This window comes from Crinia signifera, chromosome 4 (genome assembly GCF_055691185.1).
Source record: "Crinia signifera chromosome 4, ASM5569118v1, whole genome shotgun sequence".
Lineage (NCBI taxonomy): Eukaryota > Metazoa > Chordata > Amphibia > Anura > Myobatrachidae > Crinia > Crinia signifera.
In genome coordinates this window covers 292,644,624-292,665,282 of record NC_139220.1, presented here as the reverse complement: position 1 = coordinate 292,665,282, position 20,659 = coordinate 292,644,624, and the positions used below count along the sequence as shown (strand labels likewise).

The window sequence follows — 20,659 nt, the reverse complement described above, 5'->3', positions numbered from 1 at the left end:
GCATGTGTATCACGGCATTCAAGGAATTCACACAGAGTTTATATCAGGTTCGATAAGCAGCAATGGAAAGCCTGACTATGGTATCAATACCAAACATTACCAACATACCTGGTCTGTAACATTCATACGGAGTGTCTCCAAGTACCTTATTGCCAACATACTATGCACCTTGAGTCCTGTTGGAGAAAGTGCGCTATTTAAATTAAACTTGCTCACTTACACTATTTTTCAGGTGTTGGATGTAATCACTGCATAAATACTTTATCATGAAGACAGAAAACACACCCTCGTCATGCCAAGGACATTCTCCTTTTCTTGGGCTTGGTGAGTAATTCCCTCATAATTGAATGCTTTTAAAAAAATACAAATGATAGTAATTCTGTATTTTCTTATGGTAGATTCACAGCTTATGGTCAAATCTAGACTATGACACATACAGTATGCAATCACATAAGTTTACATTTCATTGATTGTTCAATTTGAGATCATCGTCTCCTCTCTTATTTACATCATGCTTAGTTTTACACTAATTAAAATATGGGTATACATCTTTATGCTCAGTAATGCTTCAAAAATGGGTTAAAGTCCTCTAGAACTGGAAGTAGAGTGTAAGCTCTTGTTCCTGCTCATAATTATGCCATGTGCAATGTTGGTCTGCTTTCTAGACATATAATAATTTTACAGATATTTAAACTTTTTAAGTATTTGGGAAATATAAACATCATGCCAAATTATCTTTGATGATAAACTAGTGACTGTAGACAGAGGTTGTAAATAGACAAAACAATGAAGAATTATTCACTGACCGGCATAACTGAATGCAAAATACACCGTTTATAATGATTTTTGGAAACAGTACATTTCACTAAATGATACACTTTGCAAAACTACAACTGGATTGGATTTACAGAGGGCTGATGTTTCCTTATTTTAAGACCCTAAACGTGGTGCCTACCATAATAGCCACAAATCCCGTGTCAGGGGCTATTAGACATTATTTGGCACAGGAACTCAGAATAAATCCCTGTACATACTAGGTGACCAAACCATGGCCAATATTCTTGACAAAATTGATACGCATTGAACGATACCGGTAAACAATATAATTCAGTGACATGACCGGAACCCGTTGAACATGTAGGTTGTTGGCTATCTAGTCAAAATAGACCTGCATGTTCAGCCAACGGGTGCTTGTGGGGGGTTGTTAACAATGCACGGGAGAAGGCATTGTTAAAGATATTTAGCATACACGCTATTCATTTTTAAAGGTATCACTCAGAAAGGCGCTTCTGAGCAGTATCTTTAAAAAATGTGGGTAGTGTGTATGGGGCTTAGACCATATATCAGGACTCTTGTTTCAGTTTATTATGTATGCTCTATTAATTACTTTACTGTGTAAATTAATATACTATTAACAGGATCATCCTATACTCAAACACTCTGTGACCATCTTCGTCCGCATACTCATCTCCATCATTTGCCTCAAGCCTCTTATAGTATGTTGATTGAGTCCTCACTACTTATATTTAAGCTGTAATGTATATTGATCTGTGGCGCTCTTTATTTGTACTGTATTTTTGTTATTTATTCAATATTATGCCAAGTTGTGTCTCCCTGTACTGTTCCTTTGTACAGCACTGCAAAACACTTGTGGTGCCTTAGAAATAAAATAATAATAATCATCTAAAAGATACCCAACAGTGATAAAATCTTGCTTTTATACAATCAGATAATAAATCATGTTATAAACTGATTGCAAAATGTATGAGTTTAATTTGTATACAAACATTCATGCAGATCAGGCCCAACCGGTCATGGTGATCCATTGTTGGGTCCTGACACATGTAACCCACCCTAGATGGACCCAGTAAAATCATGGTCCATAGCAGCTTTGAAAAAGCCCTCTCCACCTAGATCCAGGCACCATGTATAGGATGAATTAATTGCATGAGCTGCTCATACTCCCATGAGTTTGACAATCAATATATATTAAATTGGCAGCAAGTTATTGAGGGTCTGGCCCAAAATATAGATCAGTCATCACAAAGACTTGATTAGAATCAGTTAACAATCATAGCTGTGAGTGCTGACTATAATCGGACTTCGAATGGCCAATCGGTATGTATGTTACACTTAACTTAATTCATGTAATAACCTTTCTTTCTAAACAAAAAATAATCTCACATACATATTATTTATGCAAATCCTCATAACCATCAAGTTTATATAAAATATTTTCGATTTCATGCTTAATGATATAAAATAAATAATGCACCAGTTAATCCCTTCATGCATGGTAATATAAATAGTATTTATGCAAACAGCAACATGATTGTCAGTGCTCATCCAAACTATTGCAACTCTGTGTGTGTCAAGCTAAATTAAGGTCTCAGATATTTGTTCATAATACCATGAAAATATTTAGCATGTAATCTAAGTCTCGGATCCCTCCCCTTATTGGTTACTAAAATGAAATAAAAATGGCTGTATGAAATGCACACAGAGAAAGCGGCAGCACTCTGCACCGCATATAGTACAAGGGGTTAACAGTACCGAGGTTACAAACTTGAAACTCACTCCAGTTGTGTTTGCACTGAAGATTGACTTTATGAAGGTCAAGTTTAGCCTTGTGTACATAGGATGGATAGTCTCTCTGCCTCCACATTTCAAATGCTTCATCGCTAACTTTGAAGAAGTGCCAGAGATGAACTAGAAGATAAAATCAGATACAAACCTACACGCTCCTATTTCCTGTGGTAAACAGATGTGTTTGGGTTTTTACACTGAGAAACAGAATAATTCAAGGCGAGTGAGTCCTGGGGAATATTTCTAGTGCAATGTAACAGATACAGTGTAATGAGATTGGCTTGCAAGTCCCCACCTTCAAGGGACAGGACTAAATAGGCCTACATAAAAATTCTAATTGTTTAGTATTTTATCAAATTCCGTAACATGAAGACAATCATCAATATATTTTTGTTCGATAGATTATGTATTATTGACATGGGGTATTTAAAATACAAATAATCTCTACTGATGCTATAATGTGGATCCCAAGAAAATAAATAAATACAACTAACGGAGGCTGCAGCAGTGCAGCACCGACCATATAGTGCGGGGATGGGGGGACCGACCTCTTAGTACATGTTATCATTATGTAATATATGTGCTGGCTGGTTCCCCCAGGGGACAGGTGCGCTTAGTGTATCTTGAATCATGACTTCACACACTACTAAGCCTACAAACTGACTTCTGTGAAACTAGCCAATGGGAGTTTGAGGCGGGGCGTAGAAGGAGTGTGCAAAGCCTTATGTTGATTCTCAGGTACTGTACAGCAAGTGCACCCGATTCCTAGGGGAACCAGCCAGTAAAAACATTACATACATGATGACATGTATGTTTTTATGTGCGAAGGGGTTCCCCTGAACTATATGGTCGGTTCTGCTGCCGCCATTATATTGTATATTGTACCAATTGCCTGATTTTGCCAGTGACACTGCAAAAGTGTTTTAATTCAGAAAAAGCAAACACTTTAACAAATGATGTACCAGAGCTAGAGAATCTTATCAGCCAGAGATGAGACAATAGAACTGATATATGCCTATCACTTGGATTATGTAAAAAAAAAAAAGTCTTACGTTTTTTTTTTTTCATTACCTTGAAAAGAATGTCCGGCAGTAAATAATGAGCACTCAGCTGTCAATCTCCATGTTGTTTCAGATCAGAAAATGAATGAAATGTGTGCAGGATGCAGCAATGCCATCTCTGACAGGTTCCTGCTGAGAGTGAATGACAGATCATGGCACGAGTGCTGTGTCAAGTGTACGGTGTGCTTGCAAATCCTCTCTGGGACCTGCTATTATCGTAACCGGCAATTGTACTGCAAAGAGGACTATGAAAAGTAAGTGGACAAGAGCCTTAGTTGTAAACATCAGCAGGGGGATTCTCTTACCTGGTGCAATATCCCCCAAGGTATAGTCACTTTCCGTAACAAATGTCACATTTCTTATGAAACACAAAGATGGAAAGGGCACGACCTGTAGTGCAAATAGTTATAAAAATACATAAAAAAGAATGAAGATACATCATTTATTGAGGTAGTGAATGGTTCAACATGTGATGGTCGATTGAGTCAATGCTTCTTCTCAGAAGGTTGTCCCAAAATGTAGTTCACTCTATGGATTATAGAAGACATAAAAAAAGGGAAAACGACTGTGCAGTAGGTTCACTGCACCACAATAAATTAACAATGCATGTAACCATGTGTTGGAAGGTATATGATGTTGTGCCATACCCAACTCAACCACTGATTCATCTGACTACCAATAGTGAAGCATTCATCACCTCAATAAGGGATGTATCATTATTTTTGATGTATTTTTAAAACTATTAGCGTTGCAGGTGGTAGGGGAGATTCTCTAAACTAAAAATGCGGTAAAAACCCCGTTATCAGGGTTTTTACCGCATTTTGGGATGCTCTTAGCATTCCTCGCTGGTTTACCACGGCAGGGGGCATCGCCAAAAAAATCTGGCGATGCCCCATAGAATACTTAAAGGGAAGAGAAACGGTGGTCCACAAAGAGTGGGCAGCCGTTCGCAGAAAGGATTCCTTTTTGGAGGCACACTTTTGATTTGCTAGAAATGATGTATAGTGGATAAGCTAAAACTTAACTTTTAATTCCAATTAGTTTAAAATAGTGGTAACTCTATAGAATCATATGAAGCATAGTTAGCCATGAAGAGTTAAACAACAATTAAATATTCTAAATATTTTTAAGTGAACAGAAAAATGGCCACTGATATATTACCATGTAATAGTATAAAAAACCGTGGCAATTGGTGGTGTTATTTTAAATAAACATGTAGCATAAATTATGCAACTTTATTTTCTTAATTCCTTATATAGGATAGCTGATGACAACTCCAGAGTGTGTGGCTTATCTGCATGTATTTGAAAATTTTATTAATTAAATTTGAGAATGTAATGCAGAAAGTCACATACAGTACAATATTCCCATAGATGGTAGTTAGCCGTATGTTATAAAAAACATATCAGTGTGGTAACTCACGCAGGTATCCTTACCAAGATGGAAAAGAAAAAAGTACAGTGAGTTGGAATCAACTCTTTCTGCTGCCCACCTTCTTCATAAAAATGAGCGGAAGGGGGGTGAGAGAAGAGTTGAATGCACTGATGGAAAAACAGCAAGTGAAAAGAGGACACTTCTGTAAGTGGTGTTAGGTCAGCCCTGATACCAAAGCATTGCAGGGCTGGAATTCGCCACCAGAAAGTCTCTCTTTACACGGAAAATTTGAGAAAAAAGGGGGAGGAAGGGGGAAAAAAAGGGAGGGGAGGGGGAGGGTTTGGAGAGAAGGGGCTGAGGCAAAATTTCTAATACAGGCTGATGGATCAACAATTATAAGTGCTTATGTCATTAATGTCTGGCAGCAGATTTCTATAAAAAAATTGTTTGCTCAGAATGGAGAAATAAAATATAGTCTGTAGTGGCCCATTAGCCTAACAATTAGCTGAAGTATATCCACCTGCAACTGGGCAAAAAAACCTAGACAAAAATACACGATGGCAGGCACATATCATTTGTATAAACAAGATGCTCAGCAACCTTTTAACATGGCTGTAATAAAGTTTTGTGATCAATGCTAATAGATCAACGATTGCAGGTATTTATACCATTAATATCTGACAGCAGGTATTTACTGTCTGGCTACAACAATGATACCCGGTGTCGCCACAGCACAGAAATTGTGAAGAAACAAACAAATGTATATATGTGCAGACAATGTGGATATTACTAATAATTTAATAACACCAATCAATATGACAATTCACCCAACAAATGTCTAGCGTGGAAGTTGCTGAATTGTATCAAATGAAAGCCATAGGTGGTCACGAATATACAGCAGATTTATTGCTAATTAGCGGTGATAAATCATCATTAAATAATTGACACCATGTATGTTTAATAGGGTTGACAGTTTACAAAAAAGGGGCATACATGCGCCAGAAGATATCTGCTGCCAAAAAGAGTTTTTATATTGTCAGTGAACCACTATCAGCTTGCCAAAAAATGTAACATTAGCGTATTAGCGATGTAAAATAAATTGTACATAAGTTACCTTATAGCTAGAAAAAGTAGGTAAGAGAAGAACGGAGCCGAGAGCAGTGCTGAATGTCGGGATCAGTCACCGAGGTCCCGTCTTCAAGGAGCGGACGGGAGATATGGGTGATGAGACCGGCGTACTGCTGGAGAAAAAAGGGTGGCTAGGAGAGAGGTGCAGGGACGGACGCTGTGAGCGGTGTTAGGTCTGACCTGATGCCTAGGCAGAGCAGGACAGAGATGCGCCGCCAGCGTGTCCCAAGCACTCAGAGAAGGAAGCGGGGAGCGGGGAGGATACCTGCAGCGGCTGTGGGTGGCTGGAACTGTGTCACGGCTGGCAGTTCCCCATGGAAGGAGGAGACTGCTAGCACCTAGGCAGCGTCAGAACGCGTTTCACCACGTGGGCTTGATCACCTGAAGCCTATGGGCTTCTAGCCTATGGGCTTCTAACACAAACCCACTGTCGCCCCGCACTGACCCCCGCCACCCAGCACCGCCCCGCACCGATCCCCCCTCACCTGTGTCCTGTGCTGCCCGGACCTGTGACCTCCTCCTCCCTGCACTATAATCCTCTTCCAGGTGCAGGGAGAAGGAGAGCCTGGCGCAGCAGCAGCAGCGCCGGGTAAGGGAGGGAGGGGAGAGCCGCTGGGTCCCTATGGGACCCACTGATTCTCACCGCAAAAGACAGCTCTTAACACAAGAGCTGTCCTTTGCCATAATTATCGCATATGTTAGTGCATATGCGATAATTATGAATGCGGTAGCCGGCGATAGGGGGCGGTAAGGGTGCGCGGATGTTAGAGCATCCCCCCGGTGTCCTTTCCATCTATGTGTTTTATGTATCTTTCTGGAAATGTGGTGACATTTAAATCAGAAAGTGACTATACCTTGGCAGCTATTGCACCAGTTTAGAGAATTGCCTCAAAACCCTACTTGTTTCTGTAAATCTAAATGCAAATGCCTGCCCAGCTGAATTACAGGTACCTACATATTGGGCCAGATGTATCAAGCTTCAAAAAGTGATAAAATGGAGAATGATAAACAACCATCCAATCAGCTCCTAAAGGCCATGTCACAGGCTGGGTTTGAAAAATTACAGATATGAGCTGATTGGCTGGATTTTTATCACTGTCCATTTGATCACTTTTGAATATTGATACATCTGGCCCATTGCGTGGCCAATCAGTAAGTGTGTATGCCTACCTGGAATGACTGCTCTGTCAGTGTGATGGTAGCTACTCCATAAATCCATGACATTGTATACCCAGCCTTATGGACACTGAAGCATTACTGATCCAGTACAAAGAAGACTAATGAAAGCAATATGAAGATTTATTTCTGAGTAATTGTGGCCTCCAGGGGACATTTTACATTTGGAATGTAAGCTCTCACAAGCAGGGCCCTAGTACTTTTCTATAAATATATATATATATATATATATATATATATATATATATATATATATATATATATATATATATACACGCACCAATCGACGGCTGCAACGGACTCACTTGTAATAAAACTCTCCACACATGGCTTTACTGTCAGCAACGTTTCAATGTGCGTTACATTGTCATCAGGCTTAACCAGTAATAACAAATTCATACCTTATATACACCCATGTCTCCTCAGTGCAAACAGCATTTCCGGGCGACGGGACTGCGCTCCCGGCCCGCCAACGCGAACGTGACGTCATCAGACGGTCCCCGTTGTCAGGGACGCCTGGCGACGCACAGCAGTGACACATAAATATAGCAACCACCACCACCAATACAAAACTGCATCTGAAATAACAAAGAGAGACGTGCGCTGTAAAAAAATACATAATACAACCACGATCACAGCATACATTGTTAATATACATCAAACATTATGATTAGTATGAAGCGCTAATAATTAAATATTAAAAGCAGCTCAAAGTTAATTGATCATTGAGGCCGTGGGGAGCTAAAGATTTTAATCTATGGATCCACTGACTCTCCTTTCTAAGTAATGCTGATCCTCTGTCACCACCTCGCCTCAGTGGGGGGACATAATCTATCATGCGATACCTGATAGATGTCAGAGCATGTTTCCTAAGCACAAAATGACGGGCGACAGGCTGATCACTGTCACCCGTTTCCAAGGCCAGTTTAATGGAAGATCTGTGGGCATTCATACGCTCGCGAAACGTTCGTTCCATTTTACCCACGTATGACATACCGCACGGACAAACAATCTGGTACACTAGGTACCGCATTTTGCATGTGAGGTGGTATCTGATGTCGTACATTTTCCCAGATAGTGGGTGGGGGAATTTGTCACCCTTTATCAAAAAGCCACACGTCGTGCAACCACAAGGGAAGCATCCGTTCTTAGGCTGCAAAAAATGTTGGGATTTAATGGGTTTAGACATATCGGTGTGTACCAAATAGTCGCGTAGATTCCTGCTTCGTTTGTAGTACACACCGATACACGCGACTATTTGGTACACACCGATATGTCTAAACCCATTAAATCCCAACATTTTTTGCAGCCTAAGAACGGATGCTTCCCTTGTGGTTGCACGACGTGTGGCTTTTTGATAAAGGGTGACAAATTCCCCCACCCACTATCTGGGAAAATGTACGACATCAGATACCACCTCACATGCAAAATGCGGTACCTAGAAAGAAGAGAGTAAAATTATGGAACTATTGTAGGGATACCTGTAAAATCACGCAAATCATAATGAAGCTTTAAATAGAATAATACATTTTGGGGGTCATTCTGGTCTACTCGCTAAATAGTGAGTTTGGCCCCTTCCCGATGGTTTGGGGACTGAGCATGTGCATGGTCTTTTATGCGAATGTGCAAATCCCCTTTGAAAACTTACATAGATGCCGAACTGTTCGCAGGGATCCAGGTGGGTCAGGGGGCGGACACCGGCGGGGGTTGGGTGTCACCCATGGGAGTGCCCATCAATTCATTGGCGTCCCATTGAAAATGCTGGGTGATCCCATGGGAATGTGAACGGGATTTAGTTTTCCTGACATCAGCTGCCCACTCTGTCTTCAACCCGGCGTCCGCAAATAAATGTCAGTCTACATTGACGTTTATTTGCGAAGGCGGGGAAATCATTTGATGATTGGCGACCATCGAATGATTTCTCCTGCTGTGGACACATGCGAGGGGATGTGTCTTCGGTGCACATCCCCTTGCATGGCAGGGATGGGACTTGTGGCGGCGGTTATTCGGCGGGCAGTCTTTATGGCACTCAGCAAGCTTACCGCGTCAACCAGAATCCAAGATCGTCTGGTTTGCAAAGTGAATGACTATTTGAGGGTGGTACAAGGGAAGTAGCTACACAAATGCACAGTGTTTTTTTTTGTCTTTGGGGCATGTCGCTTGCAACCCTTTACACAGTAGAAAGGGCTCCAGCATCTCACTTCCTGCAGCCATTATGGGGATGATCATCTAAGATGGGAGTTCTATTGCAGATGGGATGTTGTGACCAATCACATTATACTTCTTATTTATTTAGCACCTTCTAGAACATAATAGAATCTGATTGGTTGCTATGAGTAACATTCCATCTTCAATAGAACTCCCATTGTAGTATATGTAAACCTATGTGTGACAAAAGGTTTCCTCAGAACTCTGATAATTGAATAATCTGTGGTGGATGCTGTATCTTTGAAGGCAGACGCTGGTGCGCATCTCAATACATGTTCAGGCGGCTACGGCATTAGCATATTTTTGTACAAATTCAACTTTGTGATTGCATTAGCATTCATGTCCGAATCAATCCCATAGATTGCAAGCTCTAATGAAGAAAGGCATTGATACAGTTACATTGCTTTACAGTCTCATCACCAATGTTATGTATGCCGCACTACAACGATGATGATGTGTGATGATGTTTGTATGACATATGTTACTTATACATGCCAGAATATATAATATAGTACACAAATGGGAAAAAAAAAATGTCATTCCCTGACCGGGAATCGAACCCGGGCCGCGGCGGTGAGAGCGCCGAATCCTAACCACTAGACCACCAGGGAAGCTGCAGTACAGACCTGCAACACTTGTTACTCTGTGAATGTAGTGAGTTTTCTTTGTCCTCAGATACTTGGTTTGGGAATAGTGTATATCCTAAGGAAGACAGAGGAAACATTGGCCCTTATTCTGATCGGTGCGGATATATCCGCGTGCGTTCGGGCCGCCGATGTTTTGTGTCTGCGCATGTGCAGAGGCGTCTCTGCGCATGTGCGAGCGGGGCGTACGGCCGAATCCCGCATGATATGTGAACACTCCGAACAGGGGGTGGAGAGGGGCGTGAAGGGCTATTTGGGCTCATTACCATATGCATACGCCCCGCGTTTCATGGGAGTGCCCATGAAAACGCTGGGCGTACGTATGGTAATGCAGTCGTGACGCACGTGTAGGGGGCGGACATATGACATCGCCGGATGTCAGCTGCCCGCCCAGATCCCTGCTTTTGCACGGAAAAATGTCCGTGTGGTCTGAGGTTGCGGGAGCTGGTGGAGCACTCGGTCCTGCATTCGATGGTCTGCGACCATCGAATGATGGGGGAGGTTCCCTTAGATGGAGGAGGCGTATTCCGTGTAAAATACACGTGCGGTCCGTTCGGACAGCTTCTTACCGCATACGGACGGAGTTGGCGATCCGTATGGAAGGCGGGGTTTCGCACGCACGGTCCTGGCCGCATAATCGGCTCCGGCCGCACCGATCAGAATAAGGGCCATTGTAATGATACAAACTCATCTTGCAGAGTACATGCGCCTGTAAATCAGCAAAGTAAGCATTCTTATGTACGCATTATGCTTATAAAGATGATTAAACTGAAAAAATTCATGTCATAAAAAATAGCTATAAATGTATATAATGTTTCAAGTTTGCACTACGTTTTTAAATAATTTACTTGCCAGCAAGCAAGCATAATAGCCATTTAATTAATCATGGTACAACCTAAGATAAGAAGCAACATTATAAATATGAAAAACTTTTGTTGTGGTGTTTTGTAATTCCCAAACTGTAGTTGAATGAAGTTTCGTGGGAGGGAAACTAGGAAGATAAGGCAACAGCTGCAGCGTAGCCTACAAGTGAGATGTAACGTGGGGCGATAAAATGCTTTAATCCTATACTTGGAATCCCTTCCTCTCCTTTCGTCCCAGTTCACAGACTTTCTTTGGCACCTGAATTAAAGTGTGAGATCCTTGAATGCCCAGACTGTGCCTTATCGCAGTGGGAGAAGGGATAGTAGACTGTCAGAAAACATTTGTTCATCCAGCCCTCCTTCACACTGAAATACTTTTAACACAGTTTTATTTTTTACTAGATCATATATACAATTTTTACAGAATATATATATATATATATATATATATATATATATGTATTTTTTTCTAATTATATGTTTGAATAATGAATAGTATATATATTCCACATTAGTTTTTAATGGAATTTCTAAATAAAGTATATTATTTATATATTGAATAATATAAATAATAGTGACGTCAAAGTGGCTGATGTGAAATATGTCTGAAATTTAAAAGGGCAATGATATTTCTATCAAAACACGGCCCTTTTAAGGCATAATCACAATCAAAAGCCTTTTTAAAATTCTGGTTTCAACAGAAACTTTATTTAAATGCACATTCGGTCAATTTTATGGGACAACTTTGCTTTATGCTGTAATAGAAGAGATTTTTTATCATTACAATTTAAAATCTCACCAAAAGTAGTCAATGAAAGTTCGCTGGGGTAGCCCAGTGCTGATACTGCTGGGAAACACAAAGCCACTGCACTGGAAGCCTGGTCTTGGGCCAAATTGGGTCCTGAGCAGATTTATTATACATAAAATAATAATAATAATAATAACAACAACAACTAGAACCCACCCCATAAAATATTTTTTCTTCTCTGCTTCCCCCCTGATATCAATATCTGGAGATGATAATAGTGATAAAAGAATTGCAGAAGTATATGTACTGGCGTGATACATAAGCTTTCAATACTATACTTTTAAACTGGAACACTCATGAATTACACAGATTCTGTCATTGATTAAAACCAGAAAAATGCAGGCTTAAATTCAGCCACCCATAGAACCTGTGTAATATACCGTATAAGTGTCCCCATTTAAAGGGATGCTATGGCAAGCCTATTGATACCCATACAGGCACTGCCACATTCCTTTTGAAATAACTTCCCCATGCATACCACACAATAGATTTGGGTGGCTTTGTCGCTTGTTATCTTCATTGTTGGCTGCCATTATTCATGGATTTAGGGCTCTTCTACATATGACAAATAAACCCCTCAGTTGTACACAAACAATTCATTGAGACCAGCTTACATTCTTTAATTAACATACGGGTACAGTATATTTACTAAACAACAGGTTTTCAAAGCAACCATACCTCAGTGGCCTTGATCTCCATATTTAAAATAGCAATACATATTAACTCAGGATTGTGTCCCCTTCATTGCAATTACTGGCTTAAATCCGTTGGTTAAAACTGCAGATAATTGGTGGGTTTGAAACCCAATGTATAATAAATACACCCAATTGTTGTACATGTGATGTGCTTGAGGTTTCAGAAACTTGTACAGGTTGAGTATCCGTCATCCAAATATCTGTTATCCAAATTATTCTGAAAACCATAGTCTCAAAAATGTACTTTTATTTATTTATTTTTGCTAAAAACCTACTGGCTACATCTGTCACTGGCACTACTGGGGACATCTGTAACTGGCACTACTGGGGACATCTGTAACTGGCACTACTGGGGACATCTGTAACTGGCACTACTGGGGAAATAACATGTAACTGGCACTAAATATGTGCAAGGACATCATTGCTTGGCATTCTAATTCAGTATCTGAGATAGTACACAAACTTTGTTTCATGTTTAGAAACCTTGTTTCATGCACAAATAAAATATATTTGTGTGTATTTCATGTGTTTGATGTGCTTATACATCATAAATGCAAGTTACATCATTTAAATATAATTTTTTTTTCCAAAATACGGAATAATCAGTTATCCAAAATTCTTCTGGTCCTGAGCATTGATCACACACTAAAAGCTGCACCAATTCAACATGTGACTGCATATGTATACAGGGCGGAACTAAATAAAAAAATGACTGATACACACACACATATATATATATATATATATATATATATATATATATATACACACACACACACACACACACACACACATATATATATATATAAGATACTAATTGATTAAAAAAATCTGCACTGATTTCTTCAGCCTGATATTTAAATATTTTCTTATGATTGAATTTATTTTTGTTTGACTTCCTTTGTAACCTCTTCCAGATTTTAATCCCGCATCCTAGAAATGTAATTAAACGCTCCTCATACATGTTTAATATCTTCCCTCTCCCGCTGACTTTATTAAAGCTGTAATAAAAGACAATTTTGAGAATGGTCTCGTGGGTATCCCTTCTTCCTCACGGCAATAGCCCCTGGCATTTCAGCAGAAGGCACCTACACAGGATATTGAGTTTGTCTTAGTCCTTTATTGATATGCGGGATAAAACGTATTTGTACATAACATTCAAAAACAGAGCTCTGCTTATAACATATAACAGACTTGGGATAATATATCGGAGGTGTCCTGCTTATAACAGCCCTTGGGCATTGTATCAGTTATATCAGAGACTCTGCACCAAAACAATATGGATTTGATTTAAAGTTTGAATCATTTTGTATCTATCTGTAGACATATATATATATATATAAATATATATATATATATATATTATGTCACAGTGTAACCGCACTCCAAGCCAGCAATAGAAAGATATGGATTGCTCCTTTATGGTAGCAGAATGTGCTCCTTCAATATAGTGTACGACGGGCCCCTCAGGGTCCAATCAGGGCACTCATCAGGCAGTATAATAATAGTCATTTTTAATCAATACATCACCAAAAAGTGCATAGGACCAAAAGTCCAAGTCGACGTTTTGGCCGGTACCCGGCCTTTGTCAAGACGACAGCAGAACCACCAAACAGCAGCAAGTTGAGGATTCCTATGCACTTTTTGGTGATGTATTGATTAAAAATTACGGTACTTATGTATTATCTGGGCTCCCATGTTAAATGCACCCCATTTTTTCATACCCCTACTATCCAAATACGCATGGAGTTGATTTTATATAGTGTGGCGAGCGCAGCGAGCCACCGTGCCCGAAGCGTGGCGAGCGCAGCGAGCCCCGCGAGGGGACGCAGTCTCATAAGAAAAACGGGAGCCCAGATATTACATAAGTACCAAAATTACTATTATTATACTGCCTGGTGAGTGCCCTGATTGGACCCTGAGGGGCCCGTCGTACACTGAAAAATGTTATAATACATTTGAAACGTTGGTAAATCGTTGGACTCTCGAGTCGTTTATTTCTGGGAGTGCCACCCACCTGCCTCTGCTGTATTGGATTGTTTTGCTCTCTCCAGGGAAGGCACCCAGCCTGTTTATTTTTAGCGGAGTGCCGGCCAACCCCCCTCTGGTTTATATTTATATATATATATATATATATATATATATATATAAAAATATTTTTTTTTGCCTTGCATGCATTTTTTAAATCACAATCTTACATAAAACACAGCAGCGTGCGGCTTCACAGTGTAAGTTGTAAATATATCAGTAGCATTACCCAATTTATACACAATCTAATATAATTAGTAGCCAGTGGCATTTACAAAAAATAAGAGGGCTTCTGTGAAAGTTTATTGCAATTACTCCATCTGGTTATTTTGGCATTTTGGGCGTGCACTCTAAAGGAGCATAGCCACCATGAGCAACAGTGAGGGGCCAATGGTCACAACAGACAGCTTTATTCCGACTGTCAGAATCCTGACACAATCTGCCAGTAATTTAAAGTTAGGCTGTGGCAGGGAGGCAAGGGTGTAGGAGGGTAAGGCTAGGGTTGGAGAGTGCCAAGGGTGGGTTAGGTTAAGTTGCAGGAGGGGAAATTTAAGGTCAGGCTACGGGAGAGGAGGGTTAAGCTACAGGAGGGGTGTGTTGACCTTAGGCTGTGGGGGTAGATTAGGGACAGGGGCCAGGAGAGGCAAATTAGGGTTAGTCTACAGGAGGAGAGGATTAGGGTGTGGTGCGTTAACATTACAGTATTTACCTAAATGTGTTGGCATTATTAAAGTCGGAATGCTGCTGTCAGTATATTGACATCGGCATTCTGACTGTTGGAATTCGGTACACAACCAACACAATAGAGAATAGTGCCTTGACAGAGCTATCAGAAAGTAGTACAATTTTAAATCTAAAATCTTATTAAATACAAACATTCCCCCATTGGTTATTTGTTGTTTTAAATTTTCTGCAACAAAGTAAAATTACAAATAAAAAACCTAGGAATAACCGAGGTTGAAAATGCAGTGTGAAGGGTCTGACACGAGTTGGATACGGGTTTAAAATCCTGGGTCGAATCCAGGTTTTCCTGTTGAGCTTTCCAAGTCCCTGATTGGTTATGTCTTATCTTGAAGATAAGACAGCACCTGACCTGCTCTCTGCTATAAACTAACTGTGCAGCTTTTATTTTTAACTCAATGCATTGCTGGGACATTTCAGAGCAGGTGTCAGTCTAGACACCTGTGGGGTTTTTATATTTTTATTTCTCATTCGTTAGCTGTTATTAAGTAATAGTAAATGTGTTAATTGCATAATATATGAACACATGAGTGTTGACCGGATCAAAGTATTTCTGAAATGGCAAGGTTTGTGGGTTGCTGAAGGCCAATCGTCTATGGGACGAGGACTCAAAAACCACAAAATGCCACTAAGGTATACAGAGGTAGAGACTGATATATGTAAAAAGTCAATAAAGACTATCCTATCTGTGGCACAAATCACATAAATTGTTAATGATGACAATGAAGATAATGCGTCATGATTCATTGAACCCTGCTGCATATAGGGCTGCTCAGATTGCCCGTGCTAAACTTTATCTACTGTTTAAGGCACCTACATTGGGCACACAAGTGTTGAAACTAGACCTTGATTTATTTTCTGTCGAATCATGTGGATGGCTGGGTGCAACTTTAAACCTGGGAATAGATGACACCAGGTTCCATTGTGTGAATAATCAAGCCAGCAGAGGGAACTTTATGCTCTGAGAAATGCTGGAATACCATATGTTTGGTCATTCTCGTGGATTCCTTTGGCATTTAACATCTCCAACACATAATTGTGGACAAAGTAAAACCTATAATGGCAATATTATTCTCAGAGGAAGTGGCCTTGTACAGAAGGATAATGTGCTCTGCCACACTACATGGGATGCTCAAGAACATTAAAAGGTTCAAGGTGTTGCCCTGGCCTCAAAATTCATCTCAATTCAATTGATCATCTTTGAAGTGTTCTGAAACAATACGTTTAGTTCATGGACTTCGCAGGAGTTAAAAGATCTGCTTGTGATGTTCAAAAAGCTGGTAAACTCTCAGGTGTTTTTGACGCACATGGAAACTAAACAGCATGTTACTGTAAGTGGTCATAATGTTGGCTAACTAGTGTAACATACCTATATCTAGATCCGTTGATCTGTCTTAACAGCAGTGTAGGCCCCGGACAAAGCAGTGCACTGGGATAGTGTAATCTGGTATTACGGGCTGCATAGGCTGCTATAGTCTATATTGGTCAGATGTTAGGGCTATTGGCCAAAAGGGTATGGGACCTATTACCGTGGAGCCTCTGGGTAACTACCAACTGTGCCCATATGTAAAAACATCTTTATTTATATCAGAGTCAGAACATTATATCAGCATTACTCTGCATATAACTAGAAAATGTGAAATATTCTGTTAAAATAAATCCAGCACATAATATTAATAATAATTCTGCTTATAACAGTCCAGGAACAAAACAATATATACTTTTACATTCCAGTCCTTACATATAGGGCCTTATTCTGATTGCTCCGCTCGGACACAAATTCATTTGCAGAGCGTATCTTAGCCCACTATGGCCCTTATTCTGGTTGGTGCGGTAATATCCGCGTGCGTTCGTGCCGCCGATGTTTTTTGTCTGCGCATGTGCAGAGGCGTCTCTGCGCATGTGCGAGCGGGGCGTACGGCCAAATTCCGCATGAAATGTTAACACTACTAACAGGGGGTGGAGAGGGGTGTGAAGGGCTATTTGGGCTCATTTCCATATGCATACGTTTCATGGGCGTTCCCATGAGAACGCTGGGCGTACGTATGGTAATGTGGCCGTGACGCACATGTAGGGGGCGTACATATGACATTGCCGGATGTCAGCTGCCCGCCCAGATCCCTGCTTTTGCACGGAGAAATGCCCGTGTGGTCTCAGGTTGCGGGAGCTGGTGTAACACTTTGCGACCATCGAATGATGGGGGAGGTTACCTGAGATGGTGGAGGCGTATTCCTTGAGAAATACACTTGCGGTCCGTGCGGACAGCTTCTTACCGCGTACGGACGGAGTTGGCGATCCGTATGGAAGGCGGGGTTTCGGACGTACGGTCCTGGCCGCATATTCCTATCGGCCGCACCGACCAGAATAAGGCCCTATGTGCTGTACATGCGCAGGTCTGGAGAACCGTGCATGCTTGCGATCTTACGAGTAGATATAGGCTAGCGAATGAGCTTGTGCAAAGTAGGCATACTGTGGATGTGCAAATAGGATGCATATGCAAGCTGATTAAAATTGTATGTGACATGCTTATATTCTGTGTGCAACTGTGCATGTATCTGTGTATGAAATGGTATGCAAACTCTACAGTGTTTTCCAGGAAACTTCCTAAGCATTTCATATGCAGATACAGCTGTGGTCACACACAGTAGTAGAGGTAGGTCCAGGCAGCTTTAAATAAATACCCCACTCAGAAGTTACCAGATAATTAATCTTCAGATTATGTAAAATTTAATTACAGCTTTACACTTAAGTGATCAGCCAACATACAGTATACGCAAATTGCAGGTGAGATTAGATTCTACAGAAGCATTGCAAATGGAGAATTCAGTGATTCATTTAACCACATCTTAAATGAGTATGTCAAATAGTTGTGATCTATCGTATGTTCCTGGTATTTCCAGACTTCTAAAGGCAGCATATTTTAAGGTGGTAACACTTGCTCATTATCTCTTGTCTCTGAGTCACCCATCTGTTGCTCCTCCACTTTAGCATACCTCCCAACGCTCACAATTTTTGCGCCCAGGGTCGACACTGTCCTGTGGTGATGATGGTGGTGGTGGTGGTGCTGGTGGTGGTGGGGGGGGCAGTTGGGAGTCCCCCTGGCCAGCTCGGCTCTGAATAGATGCTGTGTGTATAAATCTAGTCATCTAAACATACTACTTAACATGTTACAGAGGTGAGAAAATTGTAATTAGGTGTTAAATAGCATAAAATTTGTAAAAAAAAAAAAAAAAGGCGTTTTGCAGGTCAACAATAAGGATGCCAGTGGTCAAAATCACATCATGGAGGGTTAGGCACTAAAAATGGGGAATTAGGGTCAGGCAATAAGGGGGAAGGTTTAGGGGAGGCTTTGTGGGTAAAGGGTTAGGGTTGAGCTATGCTTACTTACCTTATGAGTTTTCTCTGCGGGAGAAGCCCAAAGAGAAGACTCTACGCAGCTTTTCTGGTGGGCAGGACTTTCCGTTATTAAGCAACAACCCCCTTCCTTGAAAATGCTGATTCGTGGCTCTTCAGGGAGGGTGGTGGGGGTGGTGATTTGCATCTTTTTAGCCCTGCCCCTCCCCAAAGAGCCACAAATGCCGGTATTTGACCACCAGCAGAGTGTGGGCTGTTGCGGGTGCCCTGCTAAATGTAGAACGCTTTCCAACCCTTCCAGGGGAGCTGGGAGGGGGACACTATTTTCTGGACCCTCCCGGGCCATGATGGGAGAGTAGGTTAGTATGGCTTGGGCAAAGCAAATGGTGGGTTAGGCATCAGGTAGGTAGGGTTAGGGGGTACGGGAAGCATACTTATCTAGCCCATGTCAGGATTTTGATCATCGTGATACTGCTATCGGTGTTCTGACCATCTGCATTCTGTCTGCCGGTCTTGCATATGTATTCCAGCCACACCAACCCAAGAGGTCCTCACACCCCAAATCCATTACCAATACTGGCATATTATAAAAATTTATACTGGATTTACCATTATTAGTGTCTATTCCAATATATAGGCTGCAGATGCAAGGACCATGTACCAAATAAAAACACTTAAGATCAGGTTGGACAGGTGGTAGTCCATGCTAAAGGAATCTTTACTTTTAAGAATACACACATGTATACAAAATATAATATATACAGTTTAAGGGGGCTAACCTGCACATCATAATTGTAAACATACCGTGTTTCCCCGATAATAAGACACTGTCTTATTTTTTTTGTAACAAAAAACACCCTAGGGCTTATTTTCGGGGTAGGGCTTATTTTAATTAACATGCCCACGATGCCCCCAGTCCTGCTTTTATAGCCGCCATGCCCCCAGTCTTTCTTTCACAGCACCATGCCCCCAGTCCTGCTTTCACAGCCCCCAGTTACAGCACCATGCCCCCAGTCCTGCTCCTCACCTACAACCTTCTTCCAGTTGTTCTTCTTGCTTTCCACCGGCACCGCTGCTATCCGCTCCCGCCATTTACAGAAGCCGCGTGATGAGCGCAGTGACATCATGCGCAGGGCGCGATGCATCCCTGGGACCTGGAGCTGGGGTATTCGACGGCAGAACAGCATTGTACTGTACAGCATCCCTCAAGCGGCGGTGAAGGGGGTTAGCGGGGGTTAGAGTGGACCTGAGGGTATTGAAGTTGGTGAACGCACTCGGGTAATGTGAATTTTGATAGGGCTTATTTTCGGGGTAGGGCTTATTTTGGACCAGTCATCAAAAGCCAGGGTAGGGCTTATTTTCGGGGTAGGGCTTATTATCGGGGAAACACGGTAAGAGGCAAAGAGAAAATGCAGGTGCACACTTTAAATGCTAAGAACATTGGTAATCAAAACAATTATAGTAAACCCTGCAACTTCATATGCAGTAAAATTGATGTTCTTAGCATAATTTATGTCCCTCCCAGAAATAGGCCAACCTACCATGGCCAGGTGACCTCATCAAGGGGGTTCCTAGCATTACTAAGTTTCAAGTCCAGACCCCAGGAGCCACAGGGCAAGCATAAACCAACCTCCCCAAAGCATCGCACTAGTGAGACGTTGAAATGTGAAAAATTGTTACATTGATAAAAAGTGGCAGCTCAGTACTGAATGTGTTACATAGGTGAGAGATAGTAATTCGGGTGTTAAAAAAGTGTTACATCAGTAAGAACACATTTAAGTGCTTAAAAGTGTTAGATTAAGTAATACAATAATGGTGGCCAACATTAGCATAGCTACACCAACCCTCATACACCAGAATAATCCCCTCTACTCAAATAATGGGCAGAATGTAATATAGTACGGGTCGCATGTGAGGGATGCTGGACGATCTTGGAATTTTTTTTGAAGGGCCTGATAATGATCCTCTTCAGGTCTTTTAATAAAATACTGTT

The 20,659-nt window shown here is 41.2% G+C and overlaps 1 protein-coding gene, 1 long non-coding RNA gene and 1 other non-coding gene across 5 annotated transcripts in view; 1 reads left to right on the top strand and 2 right to left on the bottom strand.

Moving 5' to 3' along the window:
• The window catches only part of LOC146075626 (LIM homeobox transcription factor 1-alpha-like), a 52,252-nt gene that overhangs the window by 2,697 nt on the left and 28,896 nt on the right, over nucleotides 1-20,659 (top strand). For all 3 annotated transcript variants that reach the window (XM_083185044.1, XM_083185042.1, XM_083185043.1), the window contains exons 2-3: nucleotides 233-324; nucleotides 3,721-3,901. In XM_083185044.1, coding sequence (XP_083041170.1) covers nucleotides 267-324; nucleotides 3,721-3,901 — 239 coding nt within the window. In that variant the 5' untranslated portion in view covers nucleotides 233-266. The remainder of the gene's footprint in view (nucleotides 1-232; nucleotides 325-3,720; nucleotides 3,902-20,659) is intronic.
• On the bottom strand, nucleotides 140-3,775 carry LOC146075630 (uncharacterized). Its single transcript, XR_014473606.1, has 3 exons — nucleotides 3,658-3,775; nucleotides 286-350; nucleotides 140-176 (listed from the first exon to the last, which is right to left on the bottom strand). It is a non-coding gene; the product is annotated as an uncharacterized LOC146075630 (long non-coding RNA).
• On the bottom strand, nucleotides 10,073-10,144 carry TRNAE-CUC (transfer RNA glutamic acid (anticodon CUC)). Its single transcript has one exon. It is a non-coding gene; the product is annotated as a tRNA-Glu (tRNA).